The sequence below is a fragment of the Rutilus rutilus genome (assembly GCF_951802725.1).
Source record: "Rutilus rutilus genome assembly, chromosome: 17".
NCBI classification, from domain to species: domain Eukaryota; kingdom Metazoa; phylum Chordata; class Actinopteri; order Cypriniformes; family Leuciscidae; genus Rutilus; species Rutilus rutilus.
In genome coordinates, this window is record NC_140230.1 from 33,702,643 (window position 1) to 33,724,537 (window position 21,895).

Genomic DNA, 21,895 nt, shown 5'->3' on the forward strand with positions numbered 1-21,895 from the left:
GCAAAGGGTGACTCTTTATGTTGCTAAATGAAGAAAAAAAATATATAATAATAATCTAGTGCTGTCAAATCGATTAATCGTAATTAATCACATCTAACATAAAAGTTTGTGTTTATATAATACATATTTTTATATGTATTATATGTTTATGTGTGTCTGTGTCTGTATATATACATATAGCCTATATACACACATATAAAGTATATATTTATATATATGCATACAATATATACAGTATGTATCTATGTGTATATATATATATATATATACATACAGTATATACACATACATACACACAAATATATTATTATATAAAAACAAACTTTTAATCGATTTGACAGCCCTATTTCTTGCATAATGACACTAAACTGTCCAACTGACTGTATAACTGATAGCTTCATCACAATGCAATAATTTCAAGTAAAATCTATATTTTATATCAGTTTCTTTATTTGGAAAGTAATGTACAGTGCTTTTCACATTGATGTTAATATTTATTAAAGTTAAAAGTTATATACAGTGTTTCAAAGGTGTGCTTTTTCAGAAGTCAACGTCTTCATCAAGAAGTCATTAGGTTGATCATTTACCCTGGAGAATCAGAACTTAGAAAAGTCTGAATATCCGACCATGAAAACCTCGAGCCACAGAGAGAGAGAGAGAGAGAAAGAGAAAGAGAAAGAGAGAGAAGGGTAAACACGCCTCCCTCTATAAACTGTGGATGAAAGTGTTGACACTAGATTCATTTCATCAGAGACATGGACACTGAAGCAGCAGCTCATCAATAAAAAGCAAGTTAATGTAGATAGAGGACATTCTATCAGTCCAGACATTAACACAGAGTACAGTAAAGTTAGGATTATTTATTATGTTTTATCCGGAATCACGCTATAAAAGTGCAAAATGGACAATGTTCTGACAGGAATTTTGTAGCCAAGATGATGAAGGCTCTTTGGGCATTCAGGTATGAGATGGCACATTTCTTATAGCCTCCTTTTTATCACTATCAATACATTTAATATAGATATAGATATAATCACACTGTTCATTTGGGAGAAAAAAATTGTATAATTGCAAAGTTAAAACTAATCATAGAAGCTATATAGCTACTATATGCTTGATATTATTGAATGCACTATACTATAGGAAATTATGAAAAATAGTTCAAATATGAAAAGTTCATTATGCACATTCTATCATTTACAACTGTTCACCACAGATAGTTTGTTACTGTTTATGCTTGTTTGCATACACTTAATGTGCTTTAATGTGTGAAGAGTATCAACAAACAATCAATAATTTAAGTGCAGTAGCCTACTTCAATTGTTGCATGATTATGTATTTGTGTCTATGTGAAGATATTTTCTGCATATTCTGAACTGTTTATTGTGACTGGTTGCTGTTGCTCCCTTCATATGATTTATGTAATAATATAAACGTAAAAAAAAACGATTTCTTTTGGAAACCAGTTATTTAGTGTACTTGTTGTAGTAGCAGATACATATACGTTTGTTGTTTATTTGTGACTGGCTGTCATGTCTGCATATTATCCCTTACACTTATCAGCTGCACTTGCATATATAGATGGTCTCAAAGCGAAAAGAAAAGCTACAAAACTCCTGTTTTGATTCCATGGAGTTTGTCAGAATCCCGCTCCATTCACGCACTTCATCAAATTATTTAAACAAAAGCCCCGCCCCTTTCACAACTTTTCTTCCCCCTTCACTCGCTTCATTATGCGTTTGAAGCTCCACCCCCTTCTTACGCAACGCAAAAAAACGCCCGCCTCTTTCATGTGCTTCACCACCTAATTAACATAACAGCCCCGCCTCCTCACTCCCTTCACCACTTCATTAACATTTTAGCCCCGCCTCCTTCACGCGCTTCATCCTCACAGTCCGACATCATTCAACGGCTCTAGCTAACGTTAAACGTGCTCCACCGTCCACACGGTCCGCTGCTCACTGTTTTAGACAGATATATGGCTCAAAACATTAGCGTTATCTCTCGTATCGGTGCTTTTGTTACTTTTTGAAAATTCCGTCCAAAAGGAAAAAACGGTTCACCTCAAATGCTCTCGAATTCTCCCATGTAAGTAGCTCTGGGCTTCATAAGCTAACATGTGTCTGCTAGCCTCTTGTATGTATTTGACTAAAGACAGGTGAAGTTGTTTATAAACGCCTAACTTAGCTGTTTTCAGTCTGAATTAACGCGTTATGTTATAACGTTTTTAAGATAAATAACGTACGACTTTAACCGGTACGTTAGCTGCTATATGGCTAATTGACGGTTAGCAATAAGCCATTAGTTTAAACCTTATCACGTGTCGTGATATCTTCTGGTGAATAATCACAAGTAAACACTAATGGTATCATTATTATTGTTTTATTAATAAACCAAACCGATTTCGCAAATAGCTAGACAGGCATATGAGAAACGTTTTGTATTAAATCGACGAAAAGTATTTGTGGAATTGGCGCCTCGTTCATTTCCGGATGTCTTATTTTGATGGTGATTGTATTCATGATCTATGTTTATTGTATTGATTGGTTTTATATTCTTTGTTTTGATTGAACGTCAGCTAACCTTCTGGCAAGGTTCTCTCAAAGTCATGAACAAATGTTGTGATATTAATAGAATATTCATTCAAAGTTGGTCTTTCTTAATGTTCTCAAAACTTTAGCATAAAAACGTACTTTATATGTTTGTTTTTTTTCTTTCCGGAAGCATTTTACTTGGACCTCTAATGTGTTTTTTTTTTATGTTACTAGTTTCAAAACGTCCAAACTAGAGAACATTAAAAAGTAACATTCCCATAATGTTTACAAAATGATACAAATGTTTTGAACATTCAGAAATAACGTTTTCATAACATAATGGGAATATATTTTTGTTTCTTTTTTGATTCTCCACCCATACAGCTTATCTGTACATGTCTCACTCCTGTCATAATAATAATTAAAGGGTTAGTTAACCCCAAAATTTAAATTATCCCATAGTTATACTATGTAATACTCGCCCTCAAGCCATCTTTCTTCTTTCAGACAAAAACAGTCAGTTATGTCAAAACATATCCTGGCTCTTCCAAGCTTTATAATGGGAGTGAATGGCACCTTGTTTTTTGAAGCCCAAAATAGTGCATCCATCCATCAAAAAATACAACTCCAGGGGGTTAATGAAGGCCTTCTGAAGCAAAGCCATGCGTTTTTGTTAGAAAAATATCCATATTTATAACTTGATTTATTTTGATAATTTTTTTTATCGTTTATTTTTGTTATTGTTTATTTTCTGCATGCGATTATCTATAAATAAATAAATAATACAATATTAATTCCTACTTTATGTGTAATATATAGCTCTATTTTGACACGATTTATTTTTTCTTGCAGGTGTTCGTGAACTACGAGAACAGCTTAGGGACTTCTGTCTACCGTGAGCAGTTCGATTTCAACGCGGAGCCTCCTTGGGATCCTAGCTGATAGCTGGAGAGGTCGCCCTCTGACCTGTCCCTGTAGGTTCACATTGCTGTAAACCTCACTTATGGTGTTTTACTATAACTTGCATATGCTTCAAGTGCAACAGGAAGTTTTGATTTTGGTCATGCTGCCAACCTATTCTTCAAAGCAGTTGCAATTCAATCTTTAGCTGTTTTTAGACCTGCTTTGAGAATGGATTTCCAGGGTCAATGGAAGTCAGTGACTCTTCCGATCGATGTCCACTGCAGGAGTCTTTCTGCTTTGACGTCAAACATGATATTTTGACATTGAATGTGTCAAAGCCAATTTTACAGTTTATATAACAGAGAATAAAAAGCTGCAATTCACAGCTGGGGTCCCTGAGCAACAACAGCACGTCAAGTCATTGTTCAACACATTGAAGCTTGATGTTCTGTAAAGCTCCAGTCCGTAACTTTTTTGGGTTAAAAATTATCCAAAATACATTTTTGAGCTAGTACATAACCAGCCAGTGTTCGAAACTATCTGCTTGCCTTAGCTCGATTCAAAACGGTTAGCTTGTTATAATGTTTTTAATTCCAGTGGTACTGGTGGATTTCCCCGGGAAATTCGAGCATGTCTTTGCGTCATTACATCACATCTGTACACATAAAGAAGGAGTCTCGGCTAGTAGGCTATGAGTGTGAGGATGTTGGAGGTGGAGATTTATAGCCTTTTCTCGCAGCACTTGATATAATTAAACTTAACAATATGGTGGCGGATCCAGAAAGGTTCAAACGACAACCACCAGTGACAACTGGAGATTCACCGGTTGTAAAACACAAAAGACTTCGGAGAAAAAAAGAGACTGAGAGACAAAGAGGAAAAACTACGGACTGCAGCTTTAAAGACTTTATTTTCTGTCTGTCTTGTGTTTGCAGTGGATATCGCTAGGACCCAAGAGCTCTGAGGGTTCTCATAAATAGGTGACCTGCTTTATGCCAGTCAGAACATCAGATTACGGATGAGTATGAAGGGAATTCTGGATGAACTCGACTATTCTGTTGAGCTGCTGGAAGAAAGCGCAGCTCTCAGAGATGTGATCGATAAACACATTCATGATCAAACACTTGTAAGTATACCATTCTGCTGTGTTGTTGTTTCATTTATTGTGCCTTTTTTTTGTACTGAACAATGATGTCTTCTTTAGGCACTGAAGAGTGCATTTTTTGTTGCTGACCTCGGCGTGATTGTGCGGCAGCAAATTCGCTGGAGAACTAAAATGGACCAGATTCGGCCTTTCTACACGGTCAAGAGCAACAGCTGCCCTGTGGTTGTTGAAATCCTGGCTGCTCTTGGAACAGGCTTCGTTTGTTCAAACAAGGTGAGCATAAAGTACAAAACATGTCTCATCCCTCGCTAAAACTAGATTCCTTAGTGTCCTAAAATAAGTCTCTTTGTTCATTTCTGTCTGTTTGAAAGCTATTTTTAAAACGTATTAATACTTTAAAAAAATAATATTATCTGTTTTGTCTTCTGTGCTTGTCTCTCTCAGCATGAGCTGGACTTGGTGAAGGTCTTTGGCGTCCCGTCTCAGGACATCATTCTCGGCGGCACGTGTAAACAGCTTTCCCATATCAAATACGCAGCCAAACATAACATCCCCCTCCTGGTTTGCGATAATGAGGTGGAGTTGAGGAAGATCGCACGCTGCCATCCCAAAGCAAAGTGAGTTGACTAGGGTTGTCGCTATGCAAACATTTGCAGTAAATTGTCACAATTCTCAGGCAATATCCGTGCAGTAGGGTTTAGGCACCTCACCATCCAATTCTGGTCATCATTATCCGATTCTAAAACAATTCATCCATGGTTTTTTTTTCATGCACTGCTTAGTTTTGAGGTTTGGCTTTTCATAATGTGTCATTTCCGACTAGTGAAAAGAAAACATCCAAAATGCACTTTTAAATGTGTATTTTATTGCGCTTTATTTATTTGCATCTGTAGATTTCAGTGACAGTAAGTATCTTCAAAGCGGTGAGTTTTTTCTCGTGTCAGAAATCCCCACTTCAGCAGCTTTACATACACCAAACTTTTCTGAAGGGTTTTACAGAGGGCTTTGTTCTTAACCCTTTAAAACCGGATGTGTCATCGACGACACAGCCAACCAAGTTGTATTCATGTCACTGTAACTCAAAATAATTCAAATAGTTCCTGAAAGTAGAATCATGCACTTTTCGGCAATATACGGCTTATTACGGTAATGTCATGCTATAAGTCTCAAAAAAGACTCACCACACACAATAATGGTCAATAACTGTAATTTGTTGAAAGCTTATCTTTTTCTGAAAAAGAGGACACCTTGCACATGAAGATAGCACATTGTTTTAGAATTTTACAGTAAAAAAATCTAATTATGTGAAAAACACCTATTTTAGCTTCAGGTTCTAAAGGGTTAATATATAATTGGCCTGATTTATAGAACATTTAATTCTGAAAAACAAATTTTAAGGGAAAAAAATAACTGCTGTTGACAGTAATTTTTTATTTATGGAAGAGATATCCAAAATTCCCTCTGAAAAAAATCCTTTTACTCTAATGTATGAACAAAATGAAACTATTTTTAACCTGACTTTAACCAATGTTCAAATTTCTGTTCTGAAAACTAATGCAAATTAGTGCATATGCCAACATTTTTTAAAACTTTTAGTACAATAAGTTATTAAAAACAAATAGTTTTTTTTACTCTACTCATCTGCGGTATCTTGCCTACTGATTTTGCATATAATGTTTTTTGTGTTCTATACTTATAGGTACTTAATAAAATAATTACAAGTAAATGAAATAATTATATGTTAAGAATTATTAACAAATTTAATATAGCTTTAAAACATACAAGTTAACCCTTTAGAACCTGAAGCTAAAATAGGTGTTTTTCACATAATTAGATTTATTTTATTTTTTTACTGTAAAATTCTAAAACAATGTGCTATCTTCATGTGCAAGGTGTCATCTTTTTCAGAAAAAGATAAGCTTTCAACAAATTACAGTTACTGACCATTATTGTGTGTGGTGAGTTTGTAAATAGAATTTAAATAGACGAAAATAAAAAAAAAACAGAATAAATTTACTGATTTTTATTTAGAAAAAAAAAAACAGAAAAAATCATGAACGAAAGAAACTAACACTTTAAAGTTGAAAAATGAACTATAATACATATATACAAGTCTTTTTTGTGACATTGGGTTGCACAGTTTTCATTTAGGACACTTTTTTTAATACACGCACACAAACAAATGCACGCATTCATAGGCACGCACACATACTACATGCACGCATTCATAGGCACGCACACATACTACATGCACGCATTCATAGGCATGCACACATACTACATGCACGCATTCATAGGCACGCACACATACTACATGCTTAGATACGTGAAAGTAACGGCCATCCGCCTCCCAAATTACATTAAAAATCATCCCAATCCCCTCTTCTGCTGTCTAACACTTCTTTCGCCATGTGTTTGTTCGTTTCTTTTATTATTTTATGCAATCCAAAACACTCTAACCTGCCGCGCGTCGTATCTCTCTGTTCAAATCCTTCCATCCCGCGCGGCTGTCATTTGCAGACGGAAAGCATGACATTACCGTAATAAGCCGTATATTGGCGAAAAGCGCACGATGTCTACTTTCAGGGACTATTTGAATTATTTTGATAGTGCAAACGGTTGAAGAATTACAGTGACATGAATACAGCTTGGTTGGCTGAGTCGTCGACGACACATCCGGTTTTAAAGGGTTAAAAAGGGGAACAAAGAAACATTACAAGCAATGAAGATGCATTCCAGATAAGGACTGAGGGATTTTTCTCTTTCTCAGCATTATTGCTGTTTACTTATTACTGGTCATATCATAGACAGCAGCAAGTCTAATAGGCTGCGTTCACAGTAATGCACAGGTTTTTTAGCACTAACCTTCTTCTTGAACTATACAAGTTTTAGATTGTCCTGGACTTAATACAAGTAGAATGCTCTTTTATGAAGTTGCCTCACTTAAGGACTTATTTATTAGTAAGATTATGCCTGAAAAGGTTTTGGATAATTTTTTTTTTAATTATATGTTAATTTAAAAAATCTTGTATAATATGACTTGCTGTTTTTTTTTTTTGTTTTTTTTTTATTGTATTGTTAAGATATTTGTATTTTTGTAATTGAATTTTTGCCATGAAAATAGCTTTGAATGCTGACATGGCACTTAATAAAACAATCTTTTCATCTGAAATCATCTTGAACTTGCTTTCTGCCGCAGGGTGTTACTGCTGTTGACATCAGAGAGCTGTTGTGAGAGAGAGGAGACGGCCATACCGTTCGGCTCCACGCTGAAGGACTGCAGACACCTGCTGGAGTGTGCCAGAGAGCTCAGCCTGCACGTTACCGGAGTCAAGTGAGTGTCTTCAGTGTCGAGAGGATATTTACAGAGCCCCTAAAGGGACATGGTGATGGGGAAAAAATTGAGTTTGTACAACGTCGATATATTTTTATAAACGATATAAGATGAGACAATACCTTTCATATGGATATACAGTAGTTTGATATTACGAGCGCATTTGAAAAATAGTGCATAATCTAATTTGTAATAAACATGAGACATGCTTTATATTAAGGGCTTCAAAATAACTCATAAGATATGATTAACACGTAGTTTACTGCAGCTTGCTCTGACAGATGTTGGAGTGCATAACATTTTCCTCAGTGCATCACTTATATTTCACAGATTTATTCTCCATCTGCAAAAGTCATGCAAATGTTTCCATTTTGCTGTCAGTAGTGGACGAGCCTTATGCCAAACAGACTAAAATATACATTTTGCTAAAATATTTGTTTTTGGATATTAAAAGCACAGTATGTAACAGTAAATCGCCACTAGAGGGCGCTTATTCAAAACAATAACAAAGGCGAAGCTTGATGTGGCCATGAATGAGTGTGGCTGTGGACATAAAGCATAACCTTTAGTATGAATTTATAGGACAACATTGGGCAGGATGTGAATTATTTATTTATTTTCTAATAAATGGACAAAAATGTGGGACTTTTTTTTTTTTTTTTATCTGAGTAGAAATACACATATATTGGCAATTCTTTTTATTTTATATTTATTAAATTTTTTTTATTCATATTGCCCAGTCCACTTGCATGCAATGTGACATTAACTGACAGCTTGAACATGCAAATTATTATATAAGTATTAACTTATTCACAAGGGTTACTTGAAGAAAATATTTGACATCTCTGGGGTTTGGCTGATAATAAAGTTTGGGAACTCCAGCATTAGATATTAAAGCAAATGTGTAAACAAATGACGATAGAGTTTTTCTCAGAACCAACTTTATTTTTCACATGGACCGGCTCTGAGTCATGCAGTAATGCCAAGGGCATTTATAAAGGAAGGAAATGAGGCAGGTTTTGATTTCATGCTGTTGGTTTCATGCTTTGCTCACAGATTCAACATTCCCAGTTGTTGTCAGGATGCACAAGCGTTCTCTCGTGCTGTGTCTGATGCCCGCTGTGTCTTTGATATGGGGGTGAGTCAACGCTCATGGAGTCATGGATCAAATTTTGATTTAATTGTTTCTTTTGTGCCTTGAGTTTCCCTACTGAATCAAGAGGGAATGATCTTTATTAATCTAAATGTCACTTTTGCTGCAGTCTGCATAAGTAATAAGTATGTATTTCCCCCATGGTAATGTGTTATAAATGAATTTGATCTTAGGAGGAGCTAGGCTTTGAGATGAATATTCTGGACATTGGAGCTGGCTTTGATGGAAGTGAAGCACAGTTAGACAAGGTAATGTATTCTGCTTTACATTTGTAAGATATTTTTTTGCAGTCATAAATGCTTTCCATCTGAGCTTCTAATGTTGTTTGTGTGTGCAGGTTCACCAGATGCTTAAACCCATGCTGGACATGTATTTTCCTCCCTCGACCAACTTGTCGATCATCGCCGAACCCGGAGCTTATTATGTGTCATCTGCTTTCACGCTGGCCGTGAATATAATCGCTAAGGAAACAGTGGCTCGGGATTGCAGCGGTCAACCACACAGTGAGTACTAGTCAATGTTCATGTCAGATATTCATGATGTATTGTGGCTTTTATTTTGATGGGGATAAATATTGGATCATCTAAAAGATATGTGAATACATGGTAACTGTTTATTTTACAGTGTTAAACATGTTAAATGTACACTTAATGTATCAGAATGGTTCATGCGTTTTATGTATCGCTCTCTACGTCGGACACATAACTGTAATTTGGCTACGTTGTCAAACAGCTAATAATGTGTTGCTAATGTTACACAAACCATGTTCCCATTCGCCATTTCAGAGTCAGACAGCTGCCTTCTAACAATCAGCATCCTTACAAACGCTTAGAAAACTTAGAACGTCAGTGGAGAAAGGCATATAGTCCTCATCACACATCATAACATTGTAAGAGACATCATATACATAACCCTCCTGCTTCACAGCAGTTAATGATATGCTAAAGCCTGTGCGCACGTCGATGATTGGTCACGGCATGTTTGTGACATAGAAAACGGGCGATTTCAAACTATGTTTTTGAGACTGTCTTTGGTTCACTGCAGTTTTAAAGAGAAAATACTCAGCAATGGTGTCGACTTATGAATTTGCACATTTGTCTTAAAGCATATTAAAAACACCACATATAATAATTCTGTTATATAATAACACCACATATAAACAACATTAAAACCACCACGGGGGACTTTAAATGTGTCTAATAGGTGAGATACATTGATCAACATTGATCATCGGGTGTTTTTTAAACTCTTTCAGAACGACTGTCAGCAAACGATGAGCCAGAGTTTCTCTACTACATGAATGATGGCGTTTATGGGTCGTTTGCCAATAAGCTGCTGTGTGAAGATTCAATATCGATGCCTTCGGCACACAAGGTAAATATTTTTCCGTTTTTTCTATAGAATGTGACATTGCATATGCTAGGGCTGCTCGATTATGGAAAAAATCACAATTATTTTGGTCAGTATTGAAATCACGATTATGTAACACGATTATTTCACATGACTTTGGGAACGTGTTGCATTTATTAAAAAGACACCTTTCAAAAATTGAAATTTGAACATATATTGTACTTTTTGAACTATTAAAATTAAATAATATAACAGATAATACTTCAACAAGTATTTTTATTTTCCTGCAGGTCTACCACTTATAATGCGGGAAATTCCCCCGCAAACATTGATTCACTTTAGCAAGTAGATTGTATGAGTAGCCTAAATTAATCCACAGTTTATAACATCAAATCAATCATTTAAAAACGTTCTCCAAGACGCAATTTCACAAACCGCGTGAGTGTTCAGCGGTGCTGCGTCTTCTCTCTCTCTGTCTCTCAAAGTGGGTTGGACAAAGCAAGCGTCGAAACTACACTCACGCGTTTCGGAGTCGGGACATTGCACAATCGGGCCAGTATTGCATCGTAACTAAAGTTGATTATTTTCACTTCTTTAAAGTCCCTGTTAAGTCAAAATTAAGTATGTGTTCTGAGTTTGTCACACCACAGAAAAATGTGTTATTAGCCACCCAGCCAAATTTGAATGATAAAAAAAGCAGCAGTCGTCTCTGCTCTCAAACGCTGGGGGCGTGTCCGCTGGCTGCGCTGAAACCACGCCCACTCGCAGGCACGCACTGCCGATGATGGCTCCAGTTGTCGGCGCGACGGGAGGATGAAGGCCGAGGCGGGAGATAGTCGGTTCGGCCCCATTCACCAGTAACAGCGGATTATCAGTGAATTCCAGTTGTCTCCGACGAAAGTTTATAAAACTATCCTGTGTAAAATGATCACTACAGAGGCGGGTGTTGGTGGTGATCCTCAGCTCTCCATCAAGGTGGCTCTTCACAAAATTAATCCACCTCTTGTTGATATGATCGTTGTTCGGAAATTTAAATAAAAAACACCGATCTGTTTTGTACGTGATCGGATCCAGGTAATATGCATTTCCGTGACGAAGGCATAGCTAGCTAGCAAACTGTAGGCTGTAGTAACTAATAGTACTGACTGTTACTCGCGATTGAGCGGCGAACTGATAGGGGAGTGGCCAGCCTCAGGGGCTCCAGTGTGTCATCAAGTAGGGGCGTGGCCAGGAGCTCAGGGGCTCCAGTGCGTCATCGAGCCCCCGTTTTAGCCCCGCCCAAAAAATCCGGAACACAGCAATGGTGAAAAACTGTTTAACGGTCTAACTTCACAATTCAGTACTTCACAGTCTCTGTAATATGTTTTAGCAATGCATTTCTAACATTTATAATGTGTTTAGATTTTTTTTTTTTTTTTGAATTGCCTTTACAAGACAAAATAAGAGTGTTCTTGCAAAACAGAACGTGGCAAAATAATCGTTTTTACTCGATTGTACTATTTTAGTGACCGCTGGGAGCCAAAATCGAAATTCAATTAATTGCACAGCCCTAGCATATGCATATGACTAATGCATAAACATGTACAGATCAAGTTATTTTTTTTGTGTGTGTTTGTACCTGCATGGAAAAAAACCCATTTCAGAATACATTTCATACATGCAGTGACTTTTCAGTAGGGCGGCACGATATTGAAAAATATGCGATAACTCATTATATAATGCGATATTCGATACGCTTAAAGTGTGTATAATAAACTTAAATTATCTTTAAAATATATTTCAAATGATATAACCTACATACGTGTTTCACATTCTTTTTGTGACAAGAAAACATCCCTACAACTTCTGAAAGTGAACATCAGTGTTTTATTGTGTTATTTTTACATCAGTGTAAACCACAGGGTTTAGGGTTTCAGGTCTACATTAGGTGTATTTAACAACAGAAACTAAATAATCAAATGTAAAAATAAAACACTGCTTAGTTTTCACTGAATTAATTCAATACTGATTCTTATTAAAGATACAAAAGTTATTCAGCCGAGAGCAGTGAGTGATTTTTCTCTTTGTCTTTTGATCATGATCCCAGTTATTGCAAGCTGTTGCGATATGCATATCACGATACATACATTTTTTTTAATCATTTCTTTGAACATCCTCCTTTGTCATTGACCCAATCACAGGCCATTGTTGTTGTAATCTATTACTAATGTGAAAACGTGCTGTTTTCTCAGGAGATGAGCGCGGAAGAGCCGCTGTTCTCCTGCAGTCTGTGGGGTCCGTCTGCTGATGATCTGGATCAGGTGGTGGAGCGATGTCTGCTGCCCGAGCTCAGTGTAGGAGACTGGCTGCTTTTCAGCAACGCGGGGGCCAACAGTCTAGGGCCCGCATTCGCTAACAGAGACGAACACAAACCGCTCGTCTTCTACAGCATCTCCGAATACGACTGGTATGGTGTGAATGTTTGTGTCTTGATTTCAAAGCTGGTGCATTTGTGTTGTTTGTTTTTTTTTTAATCAAATTGTTTTTCTTCGCAGGCAAGAGATTCGTAATTGTGGCGTCAGTTTGGACACGGGGATGAAGAACTTCTCTCTTGGACCATGTTGCCTGCGATCATGCATGTCTGAGGCAGCCATTTCTACCCCAGCTTAACAAAAAGCCACTTATTAATGTCATTGTTTTGTAAAGATTGACTTAAAGCACTTAAGAACCTGAACTCTTCTCAAAAGCTTCTAGGAGAAGAGCTGAAGAAGTGTTATTGACCAGAACAACTTCATAGCCCATCGGAACTGATGGATATACAGCAGATAGTTACGATTAGCTTTAACAAATGGGCCAGTTAGCGTTTACAGATTTACTACTTAATTATAAGTTTGATAAATATATATATGAAGAGTTCAGATGCAAAAGCCTCTAAATGCCATCTGAAATTTTCTTATAGAATGATTATTTTTATCAAGCTCGTATATTTAAATTCAGTAATTTCACTTAAATGGCAGTGAAGATGACCTATTAATTATCATTCAAGTGAAATTACTGAACTTAAATATACAAGCTTGATAAAAATGATCATTCTATAAGAAAATTTCAAATGGCATTTAGAGGCTTTTGCATCTGAACTATATATATATATATATATATATATATTAGGGGTGGCACGGTTCACAAAACCCACGGTTCGGTTCGTGTCACGGTTTTAGGGTCATGGTTTTCGGTTCTATATGGTTCTTGTTATTTTTTTCTTTTAATCTTTAACACTCCAAAAATTTACTTCAGCATATGATATATAGCTTAATTATCTAATTATTAATTGATTTATTTCATAAATGGGGCGTGTTTGCAAAACGCAGCTTCTCATATCCCATTTCGAAGTAATATAGTGAGTGAGCGGTCACCGTGAGGAAACTGTCATCCATCTGGAGAGCTACGCGGGCTGTGTCGGACAGTTCTTTGTCAATTTCTCCTCGTGTCTCGTCATCATAGGCGTAATTTGCGGGCGGGACATGATGTACCCCATGGTCGATATTGTCCCCACCACTTTTGAAACATCTCGCGGCACGGATGTACCAATACAAATAAATAAAACATCTCCAGTTTACTTAGCAAATCATTCGTTTCGTTCGCTTGTTAAATAAGAAGCAATCTAGCGCTGAAATTATTATTTTTTTAATCAAGTGATCAAAGTGCTCGTTGCCGCTGCGATCAGTTGCGCTGATACAGTGTTCTCTTGTGGCTCGCGCACACGCCGCACAGTCTTCACTCGGACGCGCGCTTCGATCCGTTGAGGAGACTCTCTATTCGTTCCGGTGAAATCACACAAATCTGTCCCTGCTTGATATACAACCACTGATAAACATAATCGGTTTTGATGAGCCTATGACACGCTTGGCAAGAGTTCTGCCACTGGACCATTAAAGTAGGCCACATTTGTGAAACAGTCGACCTATGTATTTATTCACGTGAAAAAACAACATAGTGGAGTAGATCTCATTAAATGTCTAAGTAAACCCAGTGTACTATTTAAATCGATTGCTGGACATCATAATGTTATTCTACATACATCTGATTTATGATTTAGCATCGTATTAGCACGGGCACGAGGCCACATTGCGCATGCATCGAAGTCGAACCGTGCGACGCACACACGCACCGAACCGAACGGTTCGGATGTTTTTTCATGTACCGTGCCACCCCTAAAAAAAATATATATATATATATATATATATATATATATATATATATATATATATATATACACATTGCATATATTTCCTCTTAAGTGAATCAATCATGAACCCAAAAGGGGGAAGATATTTATTAAACCTCAAGTCTAGTTTCATGACAACATCAGATGCTTTTCAAGAAATGTGCACTTGTTTTTTGTTTGTATCCAGAATGTGATGTTTTAAACTGGATAATTGTGATCTTCGTCCTATTTGAACTGTTGCATTAATAGTGCAGCAGAGCTAGTGTGTTTGTGGACAGAATACAATGGCAACGTTGTAATCTCACGCCCAGAACGCACCTTGTGCAAGTATGCGAACGCCAAGCGTCTTGTACAGTTGTACATATTTGTGTGTGTTGCATTGCTGTGACGAGCAAGTTGTTGCATTGTAAGGAAAGAAGGTGTGTGCAGTGCAGTAAGGAATTCATAGTGTTATGAACTGTAGATATAATATTGCACAAAATTGAGATCGCTATAGCTAGAAGAAGGGTCTTTCGGGTCCGAGTTGTTGCTTTTCTGTAGTCTACGAGCGTCGGCTGCAGCTCGGGATCTCAAGCATTGTCTCTCCGCATTACATGTGTTCTGTCCAGGACGTCTCTCTGCTTTTGTCTCGGGGAAGTGTTGAAGATGGTTGGAGCAAGTGGTGCTGGTTGAAGTGAGAGGATTTGCAGTGTTGCTCTTTACTTGCAGGATCCAGGCGAGTGCCTCTTTTGTCAACAGATGAAAAGGAATTGGATATGTGAAATGTGTTTTAGTTTTTCGGTGTCAGAGCATAAATTATAGACTGTTTGGCGTTTACAGCATTTTACCATGTACAGATTTTGCTGTCAATAAAATGGCATTAAGTGGCCTTGTTGAATCATTTAATGCTTCCTTTACTGTAAAAGTTCACTTTTAAACTTGAGTAAATAGCTAGAAACTTCATTTAGATCATCTTAGGTTAGTGATCATCTGCTTTTGTACGCTTCAGAGTTGCAATGTATGTTACAAAAGCCGGTTTAAGCGCACAAGTGAGATTTGCAAATTAGTATTTTTGTCATACTACTGAAAAAACAATGTTAAAAAAAGACTCATTTATTTCTATTTTGCAAAAAAACAACAAAAAACAATCCAACTTCATGGCATTGCATTTAAAAGCGAGCAAATAAAAGTAGCACTTTATTGTAAAGTCCCGTTAGTAAATGCACGAACTGAAAATACATTTGTTGCACTGTTTAGTCGTCGTTAATCTTAGTTAATAAAAATACTACGGTTCATTGTTCATGTTGGCTCTAGAAGTATGTAATGTAGTTAACAAATGTTAACCTTACTTTAAAGTGTTACTAAACAATATTCTTGTAATATAGTGAAATATAGGTGAGTTGTGTCTCTTGCTGCCATATTTCTAGTTATAAAAAAAAAAACAGGCAAAAGTTGAGACAATATTTTAAAGAATATTATAAATATTTCAGAAATGATGCTGAAAATTCAGTTTTGATCACAGGAATCATTTTAAAATATATTCACCGGTATTTTAAATTGCATGAATATTTCACAGTATTACTGATTTTACTGTATTTTTGAACAAATAAATGCAGCCTTGGTGGGCAGAAGAGACTTCTTTCAAAAGCATAAAAAGAATCGTAATAATTCCAACTTTTGAATGGTTGTGTGTGTGTGTGTGTGTGTGTGTGTGTGTGTGTGTGTGTGTGTATAAAATAAACGATTTAAACAAAATAGTCCAGATGCATTCACAAGGACGTCTCCTTGTTTGGGTCTGTCAGCTCTCAGTCTTGGGAGCCAGAGGCTGCAGGGATCGACTCAGACCGGCGATGTTGTTAAGATGGCGAAGCTCCTGCTGCCACACTGGTGTTCTCCTGGCTGTTAGATGGCGGCGTGTGTGTTTTGCCAGGTGGTCGCTGCGCACAAAGCGACTGTGGCATACGGGGCAGGCGAAACGCTTCTCTCCCGTGTGTGAGCGCCGATGACGTGAAAGTTCATCAGATCTGGCAAAGCGCCTCAAGCATCCGTCCCAGCAGCACCTGAACGGCTTCTCACCTGGAGGACAAGACATGTACAGGAAACAACTTTGAGGTTGTAACTTAGCCAATTGAGAAGCACTGATCTAAATCATGCAAACATGCACATATATCTCGTGCATATATATCTTATGCAAGCATTTATATATATACACACATCTATCATGCATATATATCAGTTATATTGGCTTAAATGTAAGATGTAGGCCTACATTTTTTATGTATATGAATTGCATTTAAAATGTATATGCATGACTGACAGATATGCATCTCATGTAAAAACTCTGTATTCCAAACTTATGAAAATATGACATACAATTTAAATACATACAGTATTGTCCAAAAGTGATGTCCGGTGAGGATATTTGTTTATAAATGACCCTTAAAGTTCAATTAAACCATCAAAATATGACACTATTTTTATTTTATTTTAAATATGAGGGAATAGCAAAACACTAAACTTGGAATCTGTCAAAGTGAAAATTTGCATATAAAAATAAACACAAAAAGCATACATTGACTACAACATTATCAATTATTAATATTTCATTGGTTCTCTCTTTTTATGCATGCATTCATAGTTTCTTTGTATGACAGCCTGGCAAAAAAATGATCGGCACAATTTGGCATGTTTCATAAAACAACCGACTCCAAGCACAACTATGCATTATGCTTACAAAATCTTGAATAATATCTGATTAAGGGGTGAAAGGTCAGGTTTTCTAGGCCGGACATCACTTCTGGCCACTATTGGAATAGAGCTGAAGAAGCGTCCTTCTCTCTACCTGTGTGTGTCCTCAGGTGTGCTTTCAGGTGGGAGCTTTTGAAGTATGTTTTCCCACAGTGCGGGTGAGTGCAGACATAGTCCCGAGTCCGTGGCGGAGCGGATTCAGACGCGGGTCTGTTTGCGGAGGAGTTGTGGACGGGAGCGGGAGCGATGGCGGGAAACTTCAAACCACGTGAAGGTGTTTGTTTAGGGGGCAGAATTACCACGACTGAACCTTCGGCCATCAGACCGGCCACAAACACCACAGACGACTGACAAACGCTTGCCGAACCAGCAAAGGATTGAGAGAGTGGAAGCGTCTGGAAGACTGAAACTGATGGCATGCTTCCAGAAGAAGAATCGGACACCATTGCAGCAGGGGCTGATGGGGGATCAGATCTGAGAGGCTGGAGGGTTACTGCTGATTCACTGGCGCTCTGACTCAGTGCATCTGACGTGTGGCGGATCACACTGATGGCTCGAGATCTGGTGACCCCTGACCCCTGGTGTTGGTCACAGTCGGGACTGTGCGGTGGAGTCATGCACGACACTGCCTGAAATAAAACAACGACCAGTTCATGAATGTTTCTTGACATTACTAATTTATTAATCATTTACTAATGCAAATGATTGGCCAGATTACCTTACTCGTAACAAATAAAGGTTCTTTATTGGCATTGGGAAGCTTTCCATAGCACAAAATCTTCTTTATTTGTTCTTTGGATTAGTTAAATGTACTTGACACTGAGAACTGTTCACTGAAAGGTTCTTTATAGAACCCAAAATGGTGGTTCTCTACAAAAAAAAAAAAAAAAACTTTTGGAATCTTTATATTTAAGAATACAGTATATATATTGACAGGCTGCCTTTTCATTTCCGCATGCAGGTTTTTGTGAGTGAATCTCACAAAAACACATTCAGGTCATATTGTGCCATTAAATTTTGATTATTATATATGTGCCATCAAGCACAACTTGAATTACTGTAATCTTTTAAATGTTTTACTTTTGATTTTGGTCATTTCAGTCAGAATCTCATTCGATTACTGACATGCAGTCCCGGTTTTTACTTTATTACTGTAATATACACACACACACACATAATTATTTTACATTTTAAATAATGATATTCAGATTCTGAATATCTTGTGACTGAGTCTGTACAGTCTTAACTATAAGATCATTTCTTTTTCCATGACTTCACAAAGTAGAACTACCAAATATAATACCTTATTATATTACTACTATACAATATTCTTTATATCTTAAAGTCCCCCAGTAGTGAATTCACGAGTTCACACTTACATGTAATTAAGTGGAGTAAAGGTTATGCGTATTTGGCGTGCTGTCCGGTGGAGAGATCCTAGCTCGGATTATTAGCCCGAACCCAGAGTATTCCCCTCGGTTGTTGTAAGAGTGGTTAGGACTAGAAGTGAGGAGACGGGGTGGTGTTAAACTGTCAATGAACGGCGGTAAGTCTGCTGTATATATAGGCTACCTCTTGTTTTGGTAATTGGTTGATTAACTGAGTGCGCTCCTCTTGTGTTACTTTAGGTTAATTATCTGAACGTGCTCCTCCCGAACTTTGTTAATAAAACATCAAAAACATCAAAATGACATACTGAAATGCCTTAAAATTGCTTGAATGTAACCCGACACCCGTGCCTCATTTAGTATACGCGGTACTATGAATATGCAAATGAGCCCCGCGGTACTATGAATATGCAAATGAGCCCCGTTGATCTGATTGGTTACAAGGTAGTTTGTGACGTCAGAAACACCAGCGATTGTCTTTGGTTCACTGCAGTTTTAAGGAGAAAATACTCAGCAATGGTGTCGACTTATGAATTTACACATGGTTTGTCTTAAAGTATACTAAAAACACCACATATAAACATTAAAAGCTTGATTTTCACCACAGGGGGACTTTAAAATGTTTTTATTATATAATATAAATTATATAAATATTAAATGCAATACAAAAATATACATATTTACATTACAGATTAAATAATAATACAGTAATGAGTTGGAGATTTGCATAAGATTGTGTTGTAGTATTGAGAATTAAATGTGCATTATTTTTATTAAAATACTATTTTTGTGTGTGATACTGGGTTGAAATATGACCTGGATCTGTCTGTGTGCTTCACCTCTGTCTCACTCACGAAGGGCGACTGGTGGAAATCAGCCGTGACTGAACACACTGAATCCTCACAGGCTTCAGAGGAAGGTGTCAAGGGACGAAATTCCCTCTCCTGGACATTTCCCGAATCCCAGTCAATGTTCATGGATATCAGGGCCTCCACAGCTTCTGAATGTCTCCTGTCGGTGTCTGTACATGTCACACGCTGCTAGATGTGAAAGTATCCGGAAGAAAAGATCATGAATATAATGATATGGAAGCGATGCCTGAAATGGACAATTAGCATAACTTCACAAAGTAGCTAAAATGGAATACTTTAGGCCTATTATATTGTTTTAAAATATTCTTTATATAATAATAATAATGTTTTAGTTTTAATACTTAAAAAAAAAAATCAAGGTAGTTTTGTAAAAAATTATAGATATTCATAATCATCAATTTAAATTTATTCTAAATTAGCATTTAATAAACATAAATAAACAACTTAAATAAATATAATACAAATCAAACAAAAAGAAAGCATTAGCCAATATCTGCATCTCCGGCAAGTACGAAGTTAAACAGATTATTGATTAACTGCAGAAAGAATTACAATTCTTAAGCATAGATAGTTTACTTACAATTTCAGATAGTGATGATGACATACTGATGCTGTATTATATCTCTCGTTTATTATTGTGACTGAACACCTATGTCTCATTATGACACATACATACTGTGACCGTTTCTTGAGCTTTAGATTCATTCACATATTTCAGAAAACCGAGCCGGGGCCGTGTGGGCGTGGTTTCATCTCCAGCCAATCATCGACAAATGTGTGCTGAGCGTTAGCCAATGAGGAGAGAGTGTCGGTGCGTGATCAGTGTGTGATCCGCGCAGTGTGTGCGGGTGATACACAGACGGTCAGCTGTTCGTCCAGATATACAAACTGATATATCCCTGCTGAACCTGATTCATATTACTCTCATGTTTAATTCACCGAGCCTTAAAAAGGGCGTTATTTTCTTCATACTCATAGCACTGGGTAATATCTTCCAATAATTCATCATTATTTAACTAATGCTAAAGAAATGAGCGTTTCTCCATTAAAGGGACAGTTCACCCAAACATGAACATTATGTCATCACTTACTCACCCTCATGTTGCTCCAAATCTGTATGAGTTTCTTTCTTCTGCTAAATACAAAAGAAGATATTTTGAAGAATATTGGTAACCAAACATTTTCTGGTCCTCGATGACTTTGTTTTCCCCCCTGGAAGTCAATGCAACCGTCAAATGTTTGATTACCAACATTCTTTACAATATTTTCTTTTGTGTTCAACAGAAGACAGAATTTCATACAGGTTTGGAACAACATGAGGGTGAGTAAATGATGACAGAATTGTCATTTGTGGGTGAATTACCTCTTTAAAACCTTTGCAGTCAGTCTCCCCCTTCTTGAATATTTGGTTAGCCAACATCCTTGGTTTAGTAAGCTCTTATATAACAGTTACCCAACAGTCCAAACCCAAAGCGTAACATAATACCGACAATCTATCAGGGATGCTGGTTTATTCTCTCTGCTGAAGCACATTCTGCTCAAACTAGATTCCTGATAACATTTTATAATAGTGTTAAACGACACCGGCTTCCCTCTCCAGCATTAACGGATCATCTGAGGCCTGAGTTACTGGATTGAACCTTGCCCTAGATTTGTATGAGTGCATGTGTAAATCTAGAGCATTCGGACTGAGGCCAAATACGCTTTTGCTCATGTACTTTACTCAACGGCATAGATGCTGATCTGGAATGTGTCACAGACAGAGTTATTTTGGTGACTTCTCAGTTGGTGATCATATTACTACACATGTGACCACACAAACAAGCTTAGGCAAAGTGTGCAGATATTATTAAGCATTAAAGTCATCATGAAATCAAAATGGACCATTCTTATTTTTTATGGAATATTGCAGTATTTATTGTAAATGATTTATCTGCGCACATCTTTTTTTTATAAATGTGTCTTGTAATCTTGAATCAGAATAACTTCCCCTCCCTCTTCTCTTCTCTGATGATGTGTTACTGGCGCGAGGGCGGGGCAACCTGTCACTCACATGAGATCCACCAATAGCAAACCATCACAACCATCTAAACAATTCCCCATTGACAAAACCAGGCCCTGTCCTACATTTGTTCTTGTTCAAGAAGCTGTGTCACGAAGCCCTGTTGATACACCTGGTATTAAGATGCGTTTTGGTCGATCGGATCACAAGTAGACGAGGGAGACACAGACCCGTTGGTGTTTTAATCCGTCTCTTTTGTCCACTTTCAACCACTTCTGTCCTGCTTTCTTCGAGGGGAGGGTCTATGGGCGGGTAAATGTATG

At 37.2% G+C, this 21,895-nt stretch overlaps 2 protein-coding genes across 6 annotated transcripts; one reads left to right on the forward strand and one right to left on the reverse strand.

The window, feature by feature from the left end:
• Positions 1–821: 821 nt before the first annotated feature.
• Positions 822–13,164, forward strand: azin1a (antizyme inhibitor 1a). Of its 2 annotated transcripts, none has more exons than XM_084386076.1 (12): positions 822–961; positions 3,387–3,508; positions 4,373–4,563; positions 4,642–4,815; positions 4,987–5,159; positions 7,742–7,876; positions 8,933–9,014; positions 9,203–9,277; positions 9,367–9,532; positions 10,285–10,403; positions 12,611–12,825; positions 12,914–13,164. In XM_084386076.1, the coding sequence occupies exons 3-12, from the start codon at positions 4,456–4,458 to the stop codon at positions 13,026–13,028; spliced, it is 1,362 nt and encodes a 453-aa protein (XP_084242202.1). In that variant the 5' UTR covers positions 822–961; positions 3,387–3,508; positions 4,373–4,455; the 3' UTR covers positions 13,029–13,164. The 2 variants fall into 2 exon arrangements, with proteins under 2 accessions (XP_084242202.1, XP_084242203.1); XM_084386077.1 differs by lacking the exon at positions 822–961 and adding an exon at positions 1,867–2,088.
• Positions 13,165–14,749: 1,585 nt separating this feature from the next.
• On the reverse strand, positions 14,750–20,286 carry klf10 (Kruppel like factor 10). 4 transcript variants are annotated; one of them, XM_084385300.1, is made up of 4 exons: positions 20,151–20,286; positions 19,538–19,735; positions 17,405–17,939; positions 14,750–16,638 (listed from the first exon to the last, which is right to left on the reverse strand). In XM_084385300.1, exons 1-4 carry the CDS (start codon positions 20,172–20,174, stop codon positions 16,361–16,363), a joined length of 1,035 nt encoding a protein of 344 aa, XP_084241426.1. In that variant the 5' UTR covers positions 20,175–20,286; the 3' UTR covers positions 14,750–16,360. The 4 variants fall into 4 exon arrangements, with proteins under 4 accessions (XP_084241426.1, XP_084241427.1, XP_084241425.1 ...); XM_084385301.1 differs by having other exon boundaries at positions 19,553–19,738; XM_084385299.1 differs by having other exon boundaries at positions 19,538–19,738.
• Between the last annotated feature and the right edge of the window lie 1,609 nt (positions 20,287–21,895).